Consider the following 17,164-nt stretch of genomic DNA (forward strand, 5'->3'; position numbering starts at 1 on the left):
AGCCCTTTCTCCAGCTTATTTCATACCGGTCTCAAAATGACATTAAAAAGGCAGAGAATTCTATTGATAATTTTAGGAAAACAGAAAATGAAACAGTCTTATTTCTAATAATGCTTTAAATTTATTTTAGAATATAGTAGGAAAGGGACAGACACATATTTTTAATAATCTGATTTTTTTTAATATTTTTTTAATAGAGGCATGTTTTATTTATTTATTTATTTGTTTGTTTGTTTTTTGTTTATACATGCACTGGGTACAGTCAGAAGCGCGGGAGGGTGAGAGAATTCACCAGAGCCAGAGTGGGGAGCAGAGCAAGCAGAAGGACCGAAGTACACTGCTGAGGGGAGCAGCGGGCGGCAGGAGAGGTCTGCGCGCCATGTGGGACCCTCCTCTGGTGGCCGGGGAGCAGCCGGGGATCAAACCGGCGCCGCAGAGGCCGCAGGCAGCTTCACAACCCAGCGCTCAACCGCTGCGCCACCGGGGAGGCCCCAGACACATATTTTTAATAAATGATTTTGGCAATTGAAACAACAGGAAAGAGGAACAGACCATCCTCACAGCAAGAGAGGAAAAGTATTCTCAACTGGTTCAGTACCACAAGAATCAGTTCAGGTTAACTTGTATAGATCAACTGTGATCTATAAAAGAACACCATGTATTTATTAATCTACGTCTGATCACTTAAACAGTTATAAAATTGTCTTATATGGCTTTTCCTTAAAATAATAGGGATCAGAAGGGACAGAAGCTAAATACAATTTAATATGTATGACAACTGTTGAAGCTGGGTACTAAGAACACAAAGATTCATAATGCTACTTTTGCAGGTTTAAGGTTTTACAGAATAAAATATTTTCTAATGTCTTTAAAAGTATGTAAAGTACTGTTTGAAAAAATGTACATGAAAAAGACATTTCATAACAGTATAAACACAGAGATTACAATGAAGTATGCAGGTGACAAAGATGACAAGTGTTCCTAGAGTGATAGGAATTGAGGTAAGTGTTCATTGTTTTTATTATTTTTATTTTTCCTGGAAGGCTATTCATGTTAACTACACTCAGTAACACCTCCTATGCTCATCCCAAACCCTTCTTTCCCCCTTCCAGGAGCAGAGCAGAGACACCAGCACCCAACACTACTTTTTCTCACCTCTTGAGGCAGCTCCAGCTTTGACCGGTCATCCAAGCCATTAGAATGCAAACCCATCAGGTATGGAACAGGAGCATCTAAGAAATGTAGGAGAGAAGCTGGGAGAATAGGGACATAGACATGCTGCCACTGGAAAGGAAACATGAGAGCTGTAATTGTCTCCGCCACAGTCATCAGTCTCTGGTAATCTAGGTTAAAAAAAAAAAAAATTACACACACAGTCAAAAACAAGATACTTTTTTCCCCAACTAGTATGTTAAAACCTTCAGTACAATTTCACATTTGGAAAGGATAAGGCTAAACTTCACCAAGGGTACACTCACAGTATGTTCCCTGTGGATGTTAGGAGAGACACCCCAGAGACATCAGTGGACCACAAGTTGAAATATGCCCTCCTCCACACACATACATCCCTGCTAGTAGAAAACTGCATATGAAAATACAATAGAAATCATAAATAGATACCTTGCTCCAAAAACTGAAACTGAGAATTTTAAGGAAATTCTCTTAAGCAGAAAAGGGGTGAGGAAACTGCGACAAAAAAAAACAAAGTGGTCTAGGTCTCCATTCAGCATAGAAGCCAAAACAGGTTCATTTGCCACTCAGAAGCATCTGCATTCTATAGAGTTGAGCTTTGCCTTCAAAATCAAGACCAAAAAACTACCCAATCAGAAATTGGTTTTCCACATTAGTCAAGTCTGCCCTCCATCTGGCAAACTTTCCTGAATCAGATTAACACAAAGTGTTGTTTTAAACCCTTCAGTAAAAAGCCTCCTGAACTTGAAAGATCCAGAAAATTGACTTTCATGAATCAAAACTCTTCTTCTAGGTTATAGATATCAGCTTGGAAAGAAAGGCTTATGCTCAAAGTTTAGCTTTTTTTTAGAATGCAACTTCTAGATATGTTCTATTTAAAAAAAAAGATTAACAAATATACTGGAGAAGTCAACAAAATGGATTGATTAAAACTGATATTTAATAAGTTACTATTCAGAAATGTTATGATGGTTTCAAGCATTTAAGGACAATGAAGAAGTTTTAAAATTATATGAATAATATTTTCTGAGATGGCTGATTTCAAATGAACTTTTTCATAAGGGTAGAAACAGTTTTACAAAGTAAAAACCCATTCATATACGACAAAACCTTTCCAGAAAAATGAGGAACAATGAATAGGAAGTGAGCAAAAGCTATACATGTCAACTAGGTAGAAATTTAACAAAGAATTATGTATTTGCTCACTAATAAAGCTTTGAAAGCTGATTATCACCTTGTTCCTGGCTAAACAAAGCTGATCTAAAAATAGTTTTTTAAAATTAATAATGCAAACAAATAGAAATTACTGTGTAAAATCTCATCATCTCAAACAAGTTAGTGTTCTATAGGTAAATGCCTTATGCACAAGCAAGGTAATTAATTGGTGGGTGCAGCTGAGCTCAGGAATTTGATCACCAGTGGTTATAAAAAAACAAAGCACAACTGGTTTAGCAGAAAGACAACAGTACAAGCTTTTCACATTTACTAAAAATCAGAGGCAGGCTAAAGGGTTCAAGATAACAGTCTATCTTATTTTTTTCATTGCAAACACACAGCATCATTTCCATATTGAAAACTATTTTGCGACCCTCCCCCAACTGAGGCAACTACAAAAACACTTCCCAAATTAAAAAAACAACTCTTTCAAGGATTAAATTAGATAATCTATCTAATTTAGATATCTTTTCAGAGAAACTGTTTAGTTCCTATGTGAAAGTAAGCAATAATAGTAATAACATTTAAACTACTGCCAGCTCTACCTTTATTCTCTTCTGCAATACCACAATCCCATGGGACACTTGGACAATTTTGTTTATCTGCTTTCTGCTAAAATCTTTCCGTTCTATGAATACACTAACAATTATTAAAAAGAATTCTAGGGTAAGACCAGGGTAAGACCAATTCTTGTATTTTTTCAGCTCTTTTTAGATATGAATATCTGTAAATAATCTACTCAAGAGCAATAATCTTGAGAATCTCAGCCATCATAAGAATTTACTTTAAAATTCAACATTAAGATGAATCAAAAGAATGTTAAAGTGTGGGCGAAAACTTTCAAGTGATATTTAAAGCTGAAGATCTATGTCCCAACAACTGGGTCTTAAACATTTATTTTGAATAAATACTACATTGAATAATCTCCCCTTCCCTTTAGTGTACACACCCCATTTCTGAATTAAAAAAAAAAAAAAAAAACAATAAAAGCAGGAAGTCTGAAGGAAAGGGCCTTCTCTGTTCCCTAAAAGCAAGTTTTCCAATAGCATAAAAATCTAGTTCTGGCTTTTCCCTAATCTTCAGGATGAGTCTAATCTAGTATCTGAAACACAGTTTATTTATTTCTACTTAAGTAGATAACTTTATTTGATGCGAATTAAAATCCTTGAAGAATTCCTTGAAATAGGGGGTCTTACAAAAACACTTCTGGGGGGAGAGATAATCTCCTCTTTCAAGATTAAAGTGCTTCCCCATTTACATGGTTTGGCTTTATAAACAATGGAAATTTGGAATTTTATGGCCTGTCTGGTCTATTTGAGTTGTGGGTTTCTTTCCCCTATATTTTTGTATTTTAAAAAAAGTAACATTCTATCTTGAAGAAAGGCCAAATAAACAATGCCTTAGGCATCCAGCAAATGTTATTTAGGATACTCGGATGCTGACCCCAAAAGCTGTAAGCAATAGTTTCTATATACCAGTACAGAGGCCTCCCCGGTGGTACAAGAGGTTAAGCACAGCACTATGAAGCATCCACGGCCACTGCAGCACGAGTTCGATCCTTGGCCAGGGAGGTGACCTGTATGGTACAGCAGGCCTCTCCTGTCTCACCCGCTGCTCCCCTCAGCAGTGTATTTCAGTCAGTCTGCCTATTCTGTTCCCCACTCTGTCTCCAGTGGGTCCTCTCAGCCCCCGCACCTCTGGCCTGTACACTATTCTTGTATGCATGAATAAATAAAAATTTAAACAATAATAATAAAAAATAAAAATATATATACCAGTACGAAAGGTAAAAATCAGTACTTCTTTGCCATTGCCTCTCTCTGTGCTCACCATTGCAAGTTGAAACCAATAAACAGAAGCAGATGAAGGTCATCTGCTTCCAAAGAGTTTCAGGCAATCGGAATTATTGAAAGATACTAAAGTCCCAGGCAACTGTATGGGTTCTCTCAAAGCTCCCAAGTTATTGCAATTAACAATTACTTTTAACAAAAGAAGGTAATGCAAAGCATAGTGGCATTACAACCACCAATGCCTCGTGAAATGGGAAGAATCAGAACATTTTTATGACTTGTCTCTGTGCAGAGAAAGACAGACTTGTCATCATTACAAATAAATCCACTCTTAGAAAACTACAGGGCATTAGAAACTGAAGTATAAACTATCCTTGCATACTTCTGTGAAGAGAGACGTTCACATGGTGCAGCGGACCTCTCCTGACTCGCCCACTGCTCCCCTTAGCATTCTATTTCAGTAAATCCACCTGTCCTGCTCCCCACTCTGTCTCTGGTGAATCATCTCACCCCCCCACACCTCTGGCCTACACCCCAGTTCTTCTATGCAATAAATAAATATTTTTAAATAAATAAAAATTATTACTGTCATTAGGGATACACAGAAATTTGGTGTTCTGGTTACCACAGGAAGGAGAGAAGGAGATTTCACTTTATTCCCCTTGTAATTGTTTTAACTATAAATTCTTTGACAATAAAATGTCAAATTCTTTGACATCACTTTTACAATAAAAAAATTAATGAATGCATAACAAAAGTCAGTTGCATTTATCCTAAACTTGTTTGTGTTACCTGAAATTACTGATTACATAATTTAACCAAATGTAAGTAAATGGTAAAATAAAAGGAGCAGAAAAAGACTTTTTTCTCTAACACCAAAACTGAACACTGCAAAAAGACTCACTAACAGTGGCTCAGTGGTTTAGTTAAATTCACAAATGTACAGAGACATACAGAGTGAGAGCAATAAATATGATCAAACATTAACAACTGGTGAGCTATAGAAGAGTGTACATGACACTTCTTGCAACTTTTTATAAGCTGGATATTATTTCAAAATAAAAAGTCAAAAAACTTAAAATCTCCAATGGTATACATCTCAGGGTAACAAATTTCTCCAATAGCCTATAAGACTGTACAATCTGGCATCCCATTAAATCTCTACCACCATCTACTACTTACTCTCCCTCTACAACCAGCCAGCTTCCTCACTGTTCTTGACCATATGAAGCACATTTTTATCTTGGAACCTTTATATTTCCTATGTCTTTTGCCTAGAATACTTTTCCTACAATATTAACCCAGGTCACTTAGAGAGGTCTAACCTACCCACTATTGAAAACCTATCCACTATTAAAAATTTCCCTAAACAGTATTCTCTTTCCTGTTTAGTTTTTTCTCCACAGACCCAATTACCACCTCATATACTACATATTTTATTTATGTATTTAATCATGTCTCTTTCACCACCAACATATAAGTTCCATCAAGCAAGAATTTTTTTTATCAGCTTTGTCGACCACTGTTTTTCCAGGCCCTAGAGCAATGCATAGACACAGCAAGTTCACAATAAATATGCACTGAATTAGTTAATTTTATGTAACTTGCTGGCTCATTTAATTAGCATTTGTTTCCTTCTGATATACTTTATTTTATCCAAATCTGTTGCCCACTTTCACTTAGCTTCTTGTTATATAACTTTACTCAATTATAACAAACAGTAGAAAGAAGAAACATCTCCTCATTTTCTTAAAAAAAAAAATATTTTTTCTAAAAATATGAAGAATCATCATTTGTGAATCCCTGATTTTATTGTCAGGCTGAAAAAGGGGGAGAAATTATCCTACAGAATGACAGGACAGAACTGATGGAAAGTCAGCTTCCCAAAACTACAACCTCCTGCCCCTCTTTTTAGCATTAGTCAGAAGGAATGTCAGGAGGTTCACATCCCAGACTGCACTGTCCAGAAAAAAGGCCATAATTGTAGTTAATCAGAAATAGTAGCCCTCTCATGTTCTATCAGTTTGTCACCCAACACCTAACTGCAAAAGATCTGGGTTTTGCTTAAAGTGAAACAGCCCTTGATCTTTACAGTCAGCCCCACTGTACCTGCTATTCAGAGAAAGGAGACCTATGGGGTGGGGGTGGGGGGGGAATGTAAGCACTGACTTACGCTGTGAGTAGAGTAGGATTTGAAACTCCAGAAGGGCACAAGTAAAAAGTTGAAACACATTCTCCACCCCAAGCAGTTCAAAGACCTCTTTGACAGGAAAGTCGAATAGGGGAAGCTCATTGGTACTTGGTCTCTGGCAAATTATTGGCCCATACACCCCAGAAAACTTCAAGGACCGGCCAGGAGGTGGGAGTGGCACCTCATACAGTACGTTGTATATGTAGCTCTCCAGGGGCAGTGGAGGAGGCTGAAGTGAAGTGACTGCCTGGTGAAGTTGCTCCAGCACACTCCGACATGCTTTCATGAAGGACATGGGTGTGATGAGGCAGATACACTTAGAGACATAGAGTGTGTCCCGGCTAATGTCGTAGGAGTTGAAGCGCTGCAGCTTGGTGCCAGGAGTGCCTTCACCATCCTCCATGCCACTGTGATCTCGGCCATCAGCAGGGGGAGCATGTAGGACATCATACTCAGCATTATGCATGTGGTAGAGGGTCTGCATTGCGCTGCAGATCTGCTTGCTAGTCACCTCCTCATAAAATGTGAGGGCAAACCCAAATGTTCGAGAGCCATCCTCCCTTGTGATAATAAAGGCATGGAACTGGGGCTCCCTGGGATCAGCCTGGGTCTTGAATGCCAGCCCTTTGGGCATGCACAGCTGCAAAAGACAATAAGGAAACAAGTGCTGAAAACACTCACTACTGATCCTCTTTTTAGAACACAATCACTATTTATACACCATGTACTGTTCGGGATGTTTGGGATATTAAGAACACAGCAAAATATCTGCCCTAGAGCTCTCCCGATCTAATATAAAACACACAAATAGATAAAATTATGATGTAGGTATCAGGGCTATACAGAAATATATGCTAATTAAGTGCCAGGGTGACACAGGTCAGTCAAATAAGCCTAGGAACATCAGAAAGTTTACAAATGAGATTATGCTAGAATTTATCAGGTAGATAAGAGGGGGAAAGTGTCTCAGAGACAGAAAGAAAATGCACAAAGATAAGGAGGTAAAAGAAAGCTTGGAGAATATAGGTATGTGGTTAAGCATGACAACATGTATTAGGAGACAATGCTAGACTGCTATCTAAAAGCCAGACAGATGCAACTCTGTACCTAAAAATAAAGATTTTGAAGCTACAAGCTCACCTGATTCTATCATCAATAAAACCTTTTTTCATGGGCCTCCCCTGGTAGCGCAGCTGTTGAGCGTTGGACTGCAAAGCTGCCCACAGCCTCTGCAGTGCCCGTTCAATCCCCGGCCACCGGCAAGGGTCCCACAGAGCGAGACAGACCTCTCCTGCTGCACCCGCTGCTCCCCTCAGCAGTGTATTTCATCAGTCTGCCTGTTCTGTTCCCCAGTCTGGCTCTGGTGAATTCTCTCACCCTCCCAAGCTTCTGACTGTACCCAGTGTATAAATAAATAAATAAATAAATCTTTTTTAAAAAAATTTAAAAAAAAACACCTTCTTTCATATCAAAAAAGGTGTTCTTTCATATAGAGCCAAGAAATGACATAATTAGGAAAAAGGTGCACCTCTTTTCACTTTAACTCATATGGGTTATATAAAGAAACTGGATAGTTATTTAAACTGACCTGAATCAATCAGTCCCCATTTTTCAGTTTTACACAAACCTGGCTATACAAATGAACTGTCAGCAGTATGGATTAACAAATACAAGGACCTACATTATGTTATATCTATTAGCCTTGAACTTGACTTCCCAAAGCCTACATGTTTCTAGAAGATAGCATGTTAGAATGAAATAAGCACTTGAACCAGAAGTCAAAAAATCTTGAGCTTTCTAAGATTCAGTTTCTCTAACTGTGAAATGAATATGATACAGTTTACTCTGCCCACTCCACAGGGCTGCTGCATGCATCAAACAAGTTCATACTCTAAAATAAAAAGCTACCAAAAATGTAATAAAGGCATTATATGATATGGTCATAAGATTATAAGATATGGTTAAGAGCAGAGCTCTGGAACCAAACATGGTGTTCAAACTCCAGCTCAACAGTTTCTTAGCCATATGACCTTGAACATATTACTTAACCTCTTTAGATCTTTTTTTCCTTGTTTGTAAAATGTGCGTATGTTTGTTGTTTGTGTGTGTGTTTAATATTATCTATATAAAGGGTACTGTAAGGATTAACTTAGTTAATTCATGTGAAATTCTTTACACAGCTCTTAGCACAAGTTGGTTACTCAATAAAGGTTGACTTATTCATAGCAGTATTCTTCTATGATATTTTAAATGCTATCCAATCTAAAATTATGATGAGGGATTAGGGTCAAAATAAGGGAGGGGGTGGGAATTGTATGGGGAATATAACCAAGATGAAAATGCATACATTGTGCAAAAATGAAAAATGATGTAAAAAAAATATATAAAATAATTAAATAATAAAAAATAAAATTATGATGAAACAAAAATACTATAAAATATAAATTAAGAGAAAATTCCCTTAGCCTATTCGTCTGGTAATCTCAGTAGCTCAGCACCACAAATAAAAAAGGTTATTGACTCACTATTATATACTTGTCTGACACATAAGAAACACACCATGACTTCTAATATTTTTATATAGTGATCAAAATGTAGAATTATGAACACTATGCATAAACCCCTTGAAAAGCTATTACTTGGTGAAACCACTGCTACTAAAGTACGTACTGACAATCCTACTATAAATTACTCTGAAAATTATCTCATACTTGTAGTTAACAAATACTGACCATTCCCACTGCATCTTGGTCAAAGGGATTCCATTCTACATTCTCAGGATATCTTGCAAGGACCTTAGATTTGAATGTTCGTCTCAATGGTGTCTGCTCAAAATTTTCTCCTGCAAGAAAAAGAACAGAGCAAATCATCTCCACAAAGTTCCTTTAAATCAGGGGATTATGCATGCCTGAGCTTGGTAGTCCAGCAAAGTACAGAAATGAAGGCAAAGGGGTTAGTATGCCAACCATTTAAGAACAGGAAAGGTATTATTAAGGTTATTAAGTCACTAAAAAAGCTGAGTAAGTTTAGAATGGTTAATATTGGGCACCACTAGCTGTCTTTTCTTCACAATGAAATTAAATCCAAAGATTAATTTTCTTGAGAAAAAAGGGAGAAAACTGGGAAATGCTGAAAGATTGTAAACATATTCCCCCCTCAAAGCAACATTCAGTTTGCTCAAAATCCACTGATATCATCATAGAAGCATAAATTACTTTAAATTCAGGATGAAGTATGCATTTCTATGATCTCTGAAAAAATATGAAGAGACTGAAAGATTAAAAAATATTAACAAAGCTGATTTCAAGGTAAATCTAATGAACTATTTTATTAGGTCAGAACAATTTGAAATTTCTGAAATTCCTTTGTTTCTCCCTTTTCCCTCCTAAGGAAAAAAAAAAAAAAAAACCTCTAGTATATACAGAAACAAGACCATTAAAGTGAAAAGAGGAAGAACCAAAGCACCCACCACCTAGAAGGATATAAATGTGAAAAATCTACTGGTCAAAAAAGATACAAGGAAGTTAGAATGTCAAAGAATACCAAATGCCACTGAAGAAACACATGTAAGAACCACCAGAAAGCTCTGAGTGTTCTCAATTTTGCTTATTTTTACCTTCAGTTGTACTTGAAATGAAAGGGCTGGCACCATCCCTGGCTTTAGAAGCCTGTATGTACTGGCATAATGCTATATGATAAATGAAATAACAAAGTATTACAACAAAGTAGTAGTATTCAAACCTTTTGACCATGAATGACTCCACTATGAAACAAATTAAACACACATAACATATATTTGCTTAAAACAAAAATATCACAAAATACTTACCCTTACTATGTCTGATGCCCTCTCATAATTGCTGCTTGTCTCACTAAGCAAAAATGCTAACTACGACCTACTAATGGTCACAATTCAGAGTTCAAAAAAATTGCAATAGAGTATCATGAAATGGAGGATCAAAAGGTAAAGCAGTTATCAAATTACTTTAAAGTCACTAGTGCTTTATCTGCCTCAAATACTGCTTTTCCTAAGGAGGTAGGGAGTAGGGGGGAAATTTAATGTACCTAAATGTTTCAAATAAATAGATATAGTATTTGCTATGAAAAAATATGTGGGAAACATGATCAATTCAACTGAATTCTATACCTATTTACTGAGTAATTGTGTATATAAGAGCCTTAGGTAGTGTAAGGGGTACAGAAGAAACAGATCAAACACCTATCCTCAAGTCAAATGTACAGGAAAAAGAACATATGCAAATAACCATTTCAAAGAGAGATTATTATCCAGAAAGCTCCAGATCTTCAGCCTATGTGGTCTAACCATTCAGATATACTTCCACAGGATTCTAATAACATCCTCTAGTTAACAGAATAAATTCTGTTCCAACTACACATTTTCCATTTTGATTTGGAAGCTAAAGGGTTGGTAGTTATTAAGAAAGATGCATTCTTCACCAACAAAAGGTTGGGATAAACATGAAGTCATATATAGTCCTTTACTTTAAATCATTCCAGAGGTATCTCAAAAGTTTCTAATAAACAATTCATGGTAAATCTAAGGTACCTGTTCTAGAAACTAATAGTGATTCCAGTCAAAGTTACTGCTTTTATAACTAAACCCTCACTTCCATTTTCTCTTGTTTTGTTGACCCATCATCATCAGAAAATGACTTACTGATAATTTTCGACTTTTAACAAAACCCAACCTTCTTTTTGATTATAAAGCAAACACCCCAATTTCAATTCCTCTCATTTCCTGATCCCTTATTTCATACATACTAATTTTTCTGAAACTCTTTCTCAGCAAATATCATCTCTCAAAATAAATTTGGTAATCTTCACTAAAGACTGGCAAAATCAGCAGTCAGCTACAAAGCCTTATGTAGATAGAGCTAGTCTCAGTAACACCTGCAAAGAGGCCACCCATGGTAAGCCTGCACTTACTATACAACGTAATTAAAGAGCAAGCAGCTGACATAATGATCTTGTCTACTGTCTGAAATTCTTAGAATGTATTTTTAAACTGCATTCAGATCTGAGAGAAGATAACTATCTTCCTCCTCAGCTTCTTCACTTTAAGATATCAATTTGTTCATTTTCTTCCTTACAAGGCTAGAAACGTTCCTCAGTAAAAACCACAAAATATTTGAACATAATACAAGAATCATGGTATTTAACAATGCCCTATAGAATTGTGTATATAAGAAAAGGCTTTAGAATACATCTTTCCCTAAGATAGCTATGAGGTACACCCTAACTGTGCTAAACATTCAAAGGATATAACAGCTGACTATTTAAGGAGAGAATTTTAAACATCTAGTGAGATGACAAATGAAGCCAGAGGTGAACATAAGCTGACTTGTAGTCTAAACATGGAGAAATTATGAATCATAGGGGGAAGTTATGTTTAAATTCTCTGTCCCTGTTAACACCTGTCCAACTCCTGTCCCTTCTTCAAACAAGCTGAGTAAAGAAGTTTTGTACACAAAAGTCCTTCTGTATATTAGCTCTACCAGCAGCAGAAGTATAGTATTTTCACTACAAGGGGAAAGGAAGTATACAAAGAAGTATGAGAGCCCTGAGAACAAATTGTGTTCATTTCGATCATCCTATAAAGTATCAAAAAAGTAATAAAAGGAGATTCACAAAACTAAGATTTTTATTAAAAACAATTCAAACTTTCATCATTTATTGAGAACTGAGCTTTGCAAATAACTTAATGCCTCAAGAACATCTACATGGGGCCTCCCGGGTGGCGCAGCGGTTGAGCGCTGGGTTGCAAAGCTGCCTGCAGCCTCTGCAGCAACGGTTCGATCCCTGGCCGCCGGGCGAGGGTCCCACATGGCGTGCAGACCTCCCCTGCCGCCCGCTGCTCCCCCCAGCAGTGTATTTCATCAGTCTGCCTGTTCTGTTCCCCACTCTGGGTCCGTGAATTCTCTCACCCTCCCACGCTTCTGACTGTACCTAGTGCTTGTATAAATAAATAAATATTTATTTTAAAAAAATCTTAAAAAAAAAAAAGAAAAAAGAACATCTACATGGGACCCATCTTCTGGAGCCTGCATATGTGTCACAGATTGCATAAAGAACTATTTATACCATTGGAAATTCAAAGACTATTAGGAATATGACATCACAACCACAACTGTCCTAGAAACAACAACAAATTATTTGTGCAACACATACAAAGTACATAAATATCAGTAGATATGGGTATCAAAACTAAGGCCCATTTCTAACAGCAACTTAAAAAGTTAGTCAGCTAGGTGTTGGTTCATCTTTTTGAATATACTCCCTAGGGGTTTAAATAAATCATAACAGATTTTTTTAAGCTTGCAAGCCTTAAAAGGACTTCTAATAGGTCCTTTGTTTACTTGTTCTGCTTTTACCAAACCAGAAACAAACTGACATTTGTATTGCTACTAGCCCATTGGTATTAGCTTAATGTGCACAACCCTAAACAAGAGATGCTTATGCTGAGAAACTACAAAGGAACGCCTGAACTTTCTGAAACGATTTACAAAATTTTATGTAAAGATAGATGCATTTTTCTGGGGAGAGAACACACAATACTCATCAGATTCTCAGAGACCCAAGACCCAAAAAAGTTGGAAACCATAGCTTCACATTTCTCCTAATTTGGGCAGGAAACATTTGACCACTTAACAGATTAACCTAAATGGGCAGGTTTCCATAAAGTCTAAGATAAAATATATGTGCTACAAAATAACTGCTTTCTAGACTGATGCTGCATTTTCTCCTTTCCTATCATGAGAAGCCCATGTTGATGGGAAACATATCAAAATTCTCCCTTTAAACATATACACATATGTGATTAAGACAAAAAAAAAAAGATCATATCCTCAAAACTTCTGCCTGAAGTAATCTGAGAGATCACCAGAAAATGTTCATCGAAATCTCTGTATATCTTACAACTGCATAAAAATCTATAATTATCTCAAATTAAAAGTTTAATTAAAAAGAATTTAATTTTAAGTACTTTTTTAATTTAAAAAATGCAATTAAGTGTTGCTTAACATATCATTTTTAAACCTGTCATGGTTTTAAAGCAGAGGCTGCAAGCGAAACATTTCAAGCATTCAAAGCTATCCCACGGAACTGTCTGAAAGCAACTGAGCTATCCTTTCTCCAGGGCTAAGAAAGAAGTGTCACACAGACTGCTTCACTTCAACACATCAATCAACCATATAAAGTCTATTTCATATCACAGCAAGAGTGATAGATTTTTTTTTTCCCTTTGGCAATGAATACAAATAGGTTATCATGCTATTCTTTGAATACTGGTGTTCTGGGATGTCCGGGAATTGATCCTGTTGGTGACACTGCTTACCAATTCAGTGCCACTCATGCTATAATCAGTTTACTTCCTGCGATAATAGATGCCACTCTCCTGTTACAAACACTCCTGAAACATTCTGCCTATCAGAATAGTATTACCATCAACTCACACTTCTATTTTTTGCACATGTTGAAGAACCAGCTATGTTTTGTCTTCGACTCACTTGCTGTCTCAATATTTCAATTCTTTTTGTCTTCCAGATAATTTCTAAACCCCTATACAAACCAGAGATCATCTCCAGTCATCTTGAACTGACGAAGCACAGTGTAAAAGGGAAGGGACACCGTAGGGTAAATGAAGTAGGTCAGGCTTTTACGACATTGGCCACTGTGGCTATCACCTACAGCCTTGATCTTTTTAACATATAGGGTGCATGGGTGTGGGGCACGTATGAACCACACCTGAGCATGGGTGTGTACACATGTGCAAGTGTGCATATCTGAGCCTAGAGCCTATGGTGGAACAGCTGTGAGAGGAAAAGAACACCAGAGAAATCCACAGAAAACTGTGGAGATTCGCAGGGGCTCAAGTTACTGTCTCCCTGCCAGCTTGTTTCCCCTGTTTATCGTTAAAACCTGTCAAATTGATGCCAAGGGCTCCAAAATTCTCCTTCAAATTGCTAGAACCAACCGTGGGTGAACCCACCAGCCTGGGATGGTTGCAAAACAGATGCAAATTTCTCACTAAATGAGAATTAAACAAGTTATTAATTTTAGATGACTATTTCATTGCTTATCAGCACTTTTTAAATAGACATCCTAAAAAACAAACTCACACAGTGAGGTTAGCAAGCAAAGTTTTGACAGCTACAGAAAACTATCTAATACTGCAATCTACTTATCACTTTCCCTCACCTCACGCACACATAATTGCAGTAAATTTATAGCTCCTGCAGCATGTTAAGCTTGAGTAACTGTTCCTTGAAAAGATAGCCTGGACCTTGCCCTTATCACCAGGTGACTGCAAGTCAGAAATTCACAAATAAGTAACCCAGAATGCAGTGAGCTACCCCCCTATTTTTGTCTAGCCACAAGGCCTCTCCTAAGGTACTAACCCAAGAAAGCTGCCTACCATGCTTTTCACTGGAAAAACAACAGAAACCACCTGTTATTCCTTTGTTTTACCCTTGAGACAGATTTGTTCACTTCTTTCTCAACATATTTTCTTGGTCAGGTAACTTTAGCTCCTCACAAATGGCCATTACTACTACTGGTGCTTTGCCTACCATTTAACACCTTCCAGGTACCACACCCAGTTCAATTCATACACCCAGTCTTTCTAAAAATGGCTGAATTCTTTCAGAATTCTTTGAGAATTTTAACAAGAAACAAGTTTTCAAAAACCTACCCATATAGAGCTATTCCAAACCACACCTGGGACAGAACTTTGGTAGCAAGATATCAAGTGTAAACAATGCCTTCCTTCCAGTCCAATACCCTGTAGGGTGATACATCTGTAAAAAATATCTCAAACCAGGCCTCCTCTGGTGGTGCAGGCGGTTGAGCGTCGTGCTGTGAAGCTGTCCAAGGCCTCTGCAGCGCTGGTTCGATCCCAGCCAGCAGGTGTGGGTCCCACATGGCGCGGCAGACCTCTCCTTTCTCACCCCCTGCTCCCCTCAGCAGTGTATTTCATCAGTCTGCCTGTTCTGCAACCCGCTCTCTCTCTGGTGAGTCCTCTCACCCTCCTGCGCATCTGGCCTGTGCCCCAGTTCTTGTATAAATAAATAAATAAATCTTTTTTAAAAAGCCTCAAACCTAGATGATTTGCTGCATTTAGTGGGGGAAGCAACAAGCTGCCAAATTATGGTCTTTCAGACCAATCTAAGGAACCCCGTCCTGTGAGTTGTGTGTGTGCATATGTACATATATATATACACATATACATATGTATGTATACATGTGTTTTTATATGTATGCATGCACAGGTACATATGTATGTATGTATGTATGTATATGTTTCCAAACATCGAGTGAGGAGTCCTGGTATATTAAGTATACTTCAAGTATATAAGTAATACAGGGGCCGCCCTAGTGGCGTAGGGGTTAAGTCTCAGCACTATCATGCTATCACCTCCACAGCCAAAGTTCGATCCCTAGCCAGAGAGCTAACCCACATATGGCGCAGCAGACCTCTCCCGTCTCACTCACTGCTGCCCTTAGCAGTGTATTTCAGTAGGTCTGTGCAGGGGCAGGAAGACCACAGTGCAGGTTTTCTGATCCAGCAGACCAGGTAAAGGAGGAGTCAGAGTCCTCAGTGGTTTTTTGCAGGTCTTTTATTGGGATTTAGCAGGTACATGGCAGGCAGGAGTGCTGGGTGGCCGGGAAGCTGGCAGTCCTCCCAGCCCCCAGCAAATCTTCACTCTATCTGGGCTCTCTGGCGTTCTCTCTGCTTCTCTTCTTTCCGCTTCCGTTCATTCTTGGCTTCTCCTAGCATCCCCGTGACGCCGCCCTTAAAAGCAGAGTCTTAGCCCAGCTGAATCTCATCTTCCTATGCCCACACCCTACTTCAGGTGCCCGCCATCAGGCATGCATTCAAGACCACAAGCATCCATCATCTATCCTGATGGCGGGAGGGCAGAAAAGCCTGACATTTTTCCTTACCCTACAGTCTGCCTGTTCTCCCCATTCTGTCTCTGGCTAAGCCTCTCATCCACTACACCTCTGGCCTATACCCAGTTCTTCTACGCATAAATAAGTAAATCTTTACAAGTAACCCAGGCACTTTTCTCTAAAAGCTAGCCCATGAAGAAAACTAGGCTAAGGCAAATCCACTGGTATGGATCTCTAATTAACAAGTAACAGAGAACAAATCTGAGCAATGGTTTTCACACTCTCCTCAATTCCAAATTTTAAAATAATCAGCCTAAATTAGGTCTAAGCAACTAGCAGGTGACATAGTTAAGGTCCCACCTTGGCTACTTAGTAGCGATATGATGTAAATAATTTATTAAGTCTTGCAGACCATTTTCCTCAACAGAAAGATGAAACAAAGGACCAATTTAGAACCAGAGGGTTTTTCCAGCTTGATCATTCCGTGACTTAATAACTGCAAGGCCCAGTAACTACACACAGCATGGAAGTTCTACCTTTTAAATTGTGAGCTGAAGGCATGCCATGCATTAGTTCTCCCTCTGCTGCCTCTCTCCCGCCAAGCCCACTAAAACAACAGTAGAGAGATGAGAATGAGGAAGCATAAACCCAAAAAATGAAAGTGAAGGTGTAGGGTAAAGAAAATGTCAGGCTTTTTTGCCCTTCCGCCATCAGGATAGATGATGGATCCTTGTCCTGAATGCATGCCTGATGGCGAGCACCTGGAATAGGGTGTGGGCATAGGTAGATGGGATTCAGCTGAGCTAAGATTGTGCTTTTTAAGGGCGGCGTCACGGGGGGACGCCAGCAGCAGGAGCAGCAGCAG

At 38.2% G+C, this 17,164-nt stretch overlaps 1 protein-coding gene across 2 annotated transcripts in view; it reads right to left on the reverse strand.

Moving 5' to 3' along the window:
• The window catches only part of DENND5A (DENN domain containing 5A), a gene marked incomplete at both ends in the record, with an annotated part of 98,528 nt that overhangs the window by 53,959 nt on the left and 27,405 nt on the right, over positions 1-17,164 (reverse strand). Inside the window, 4 exons of one of the 2 annotated variants that reach the window (XM_084231074.1) lie at positions 1,156-1,343; positions 6,370-7,027; positions 9,120-9,229; positions 10,004-10,075. In XM_084231074.1, coding sequence (XP_084087200.1) covers positions 1,156-1,343; positions 6,370-7,027; positions 9,120-9,229; positions 10,004-10,075 — 1,028 coding nt within the window. The remainder of the gene's footprint in view (positions 1-1,155; positions 1,344-6,369; positions 7,028-9,119; positions 9,230-10,003; positions 10,076-17,164) is intronic. The other variant, XM_084231075.1, reaches the window with a different exon arrangement.

Source organism: Talpa europaea, assembly GCF_964194135.1.
Source record: "Talpa europaea genome assembly, chromosome: 1".
Classification (NCBI taxonomy): Eukaryota; Metazoa; Chordata; class Mammalia; order Eulipotyphla; family Talpidae; genus Talpa; species Talpa europaea.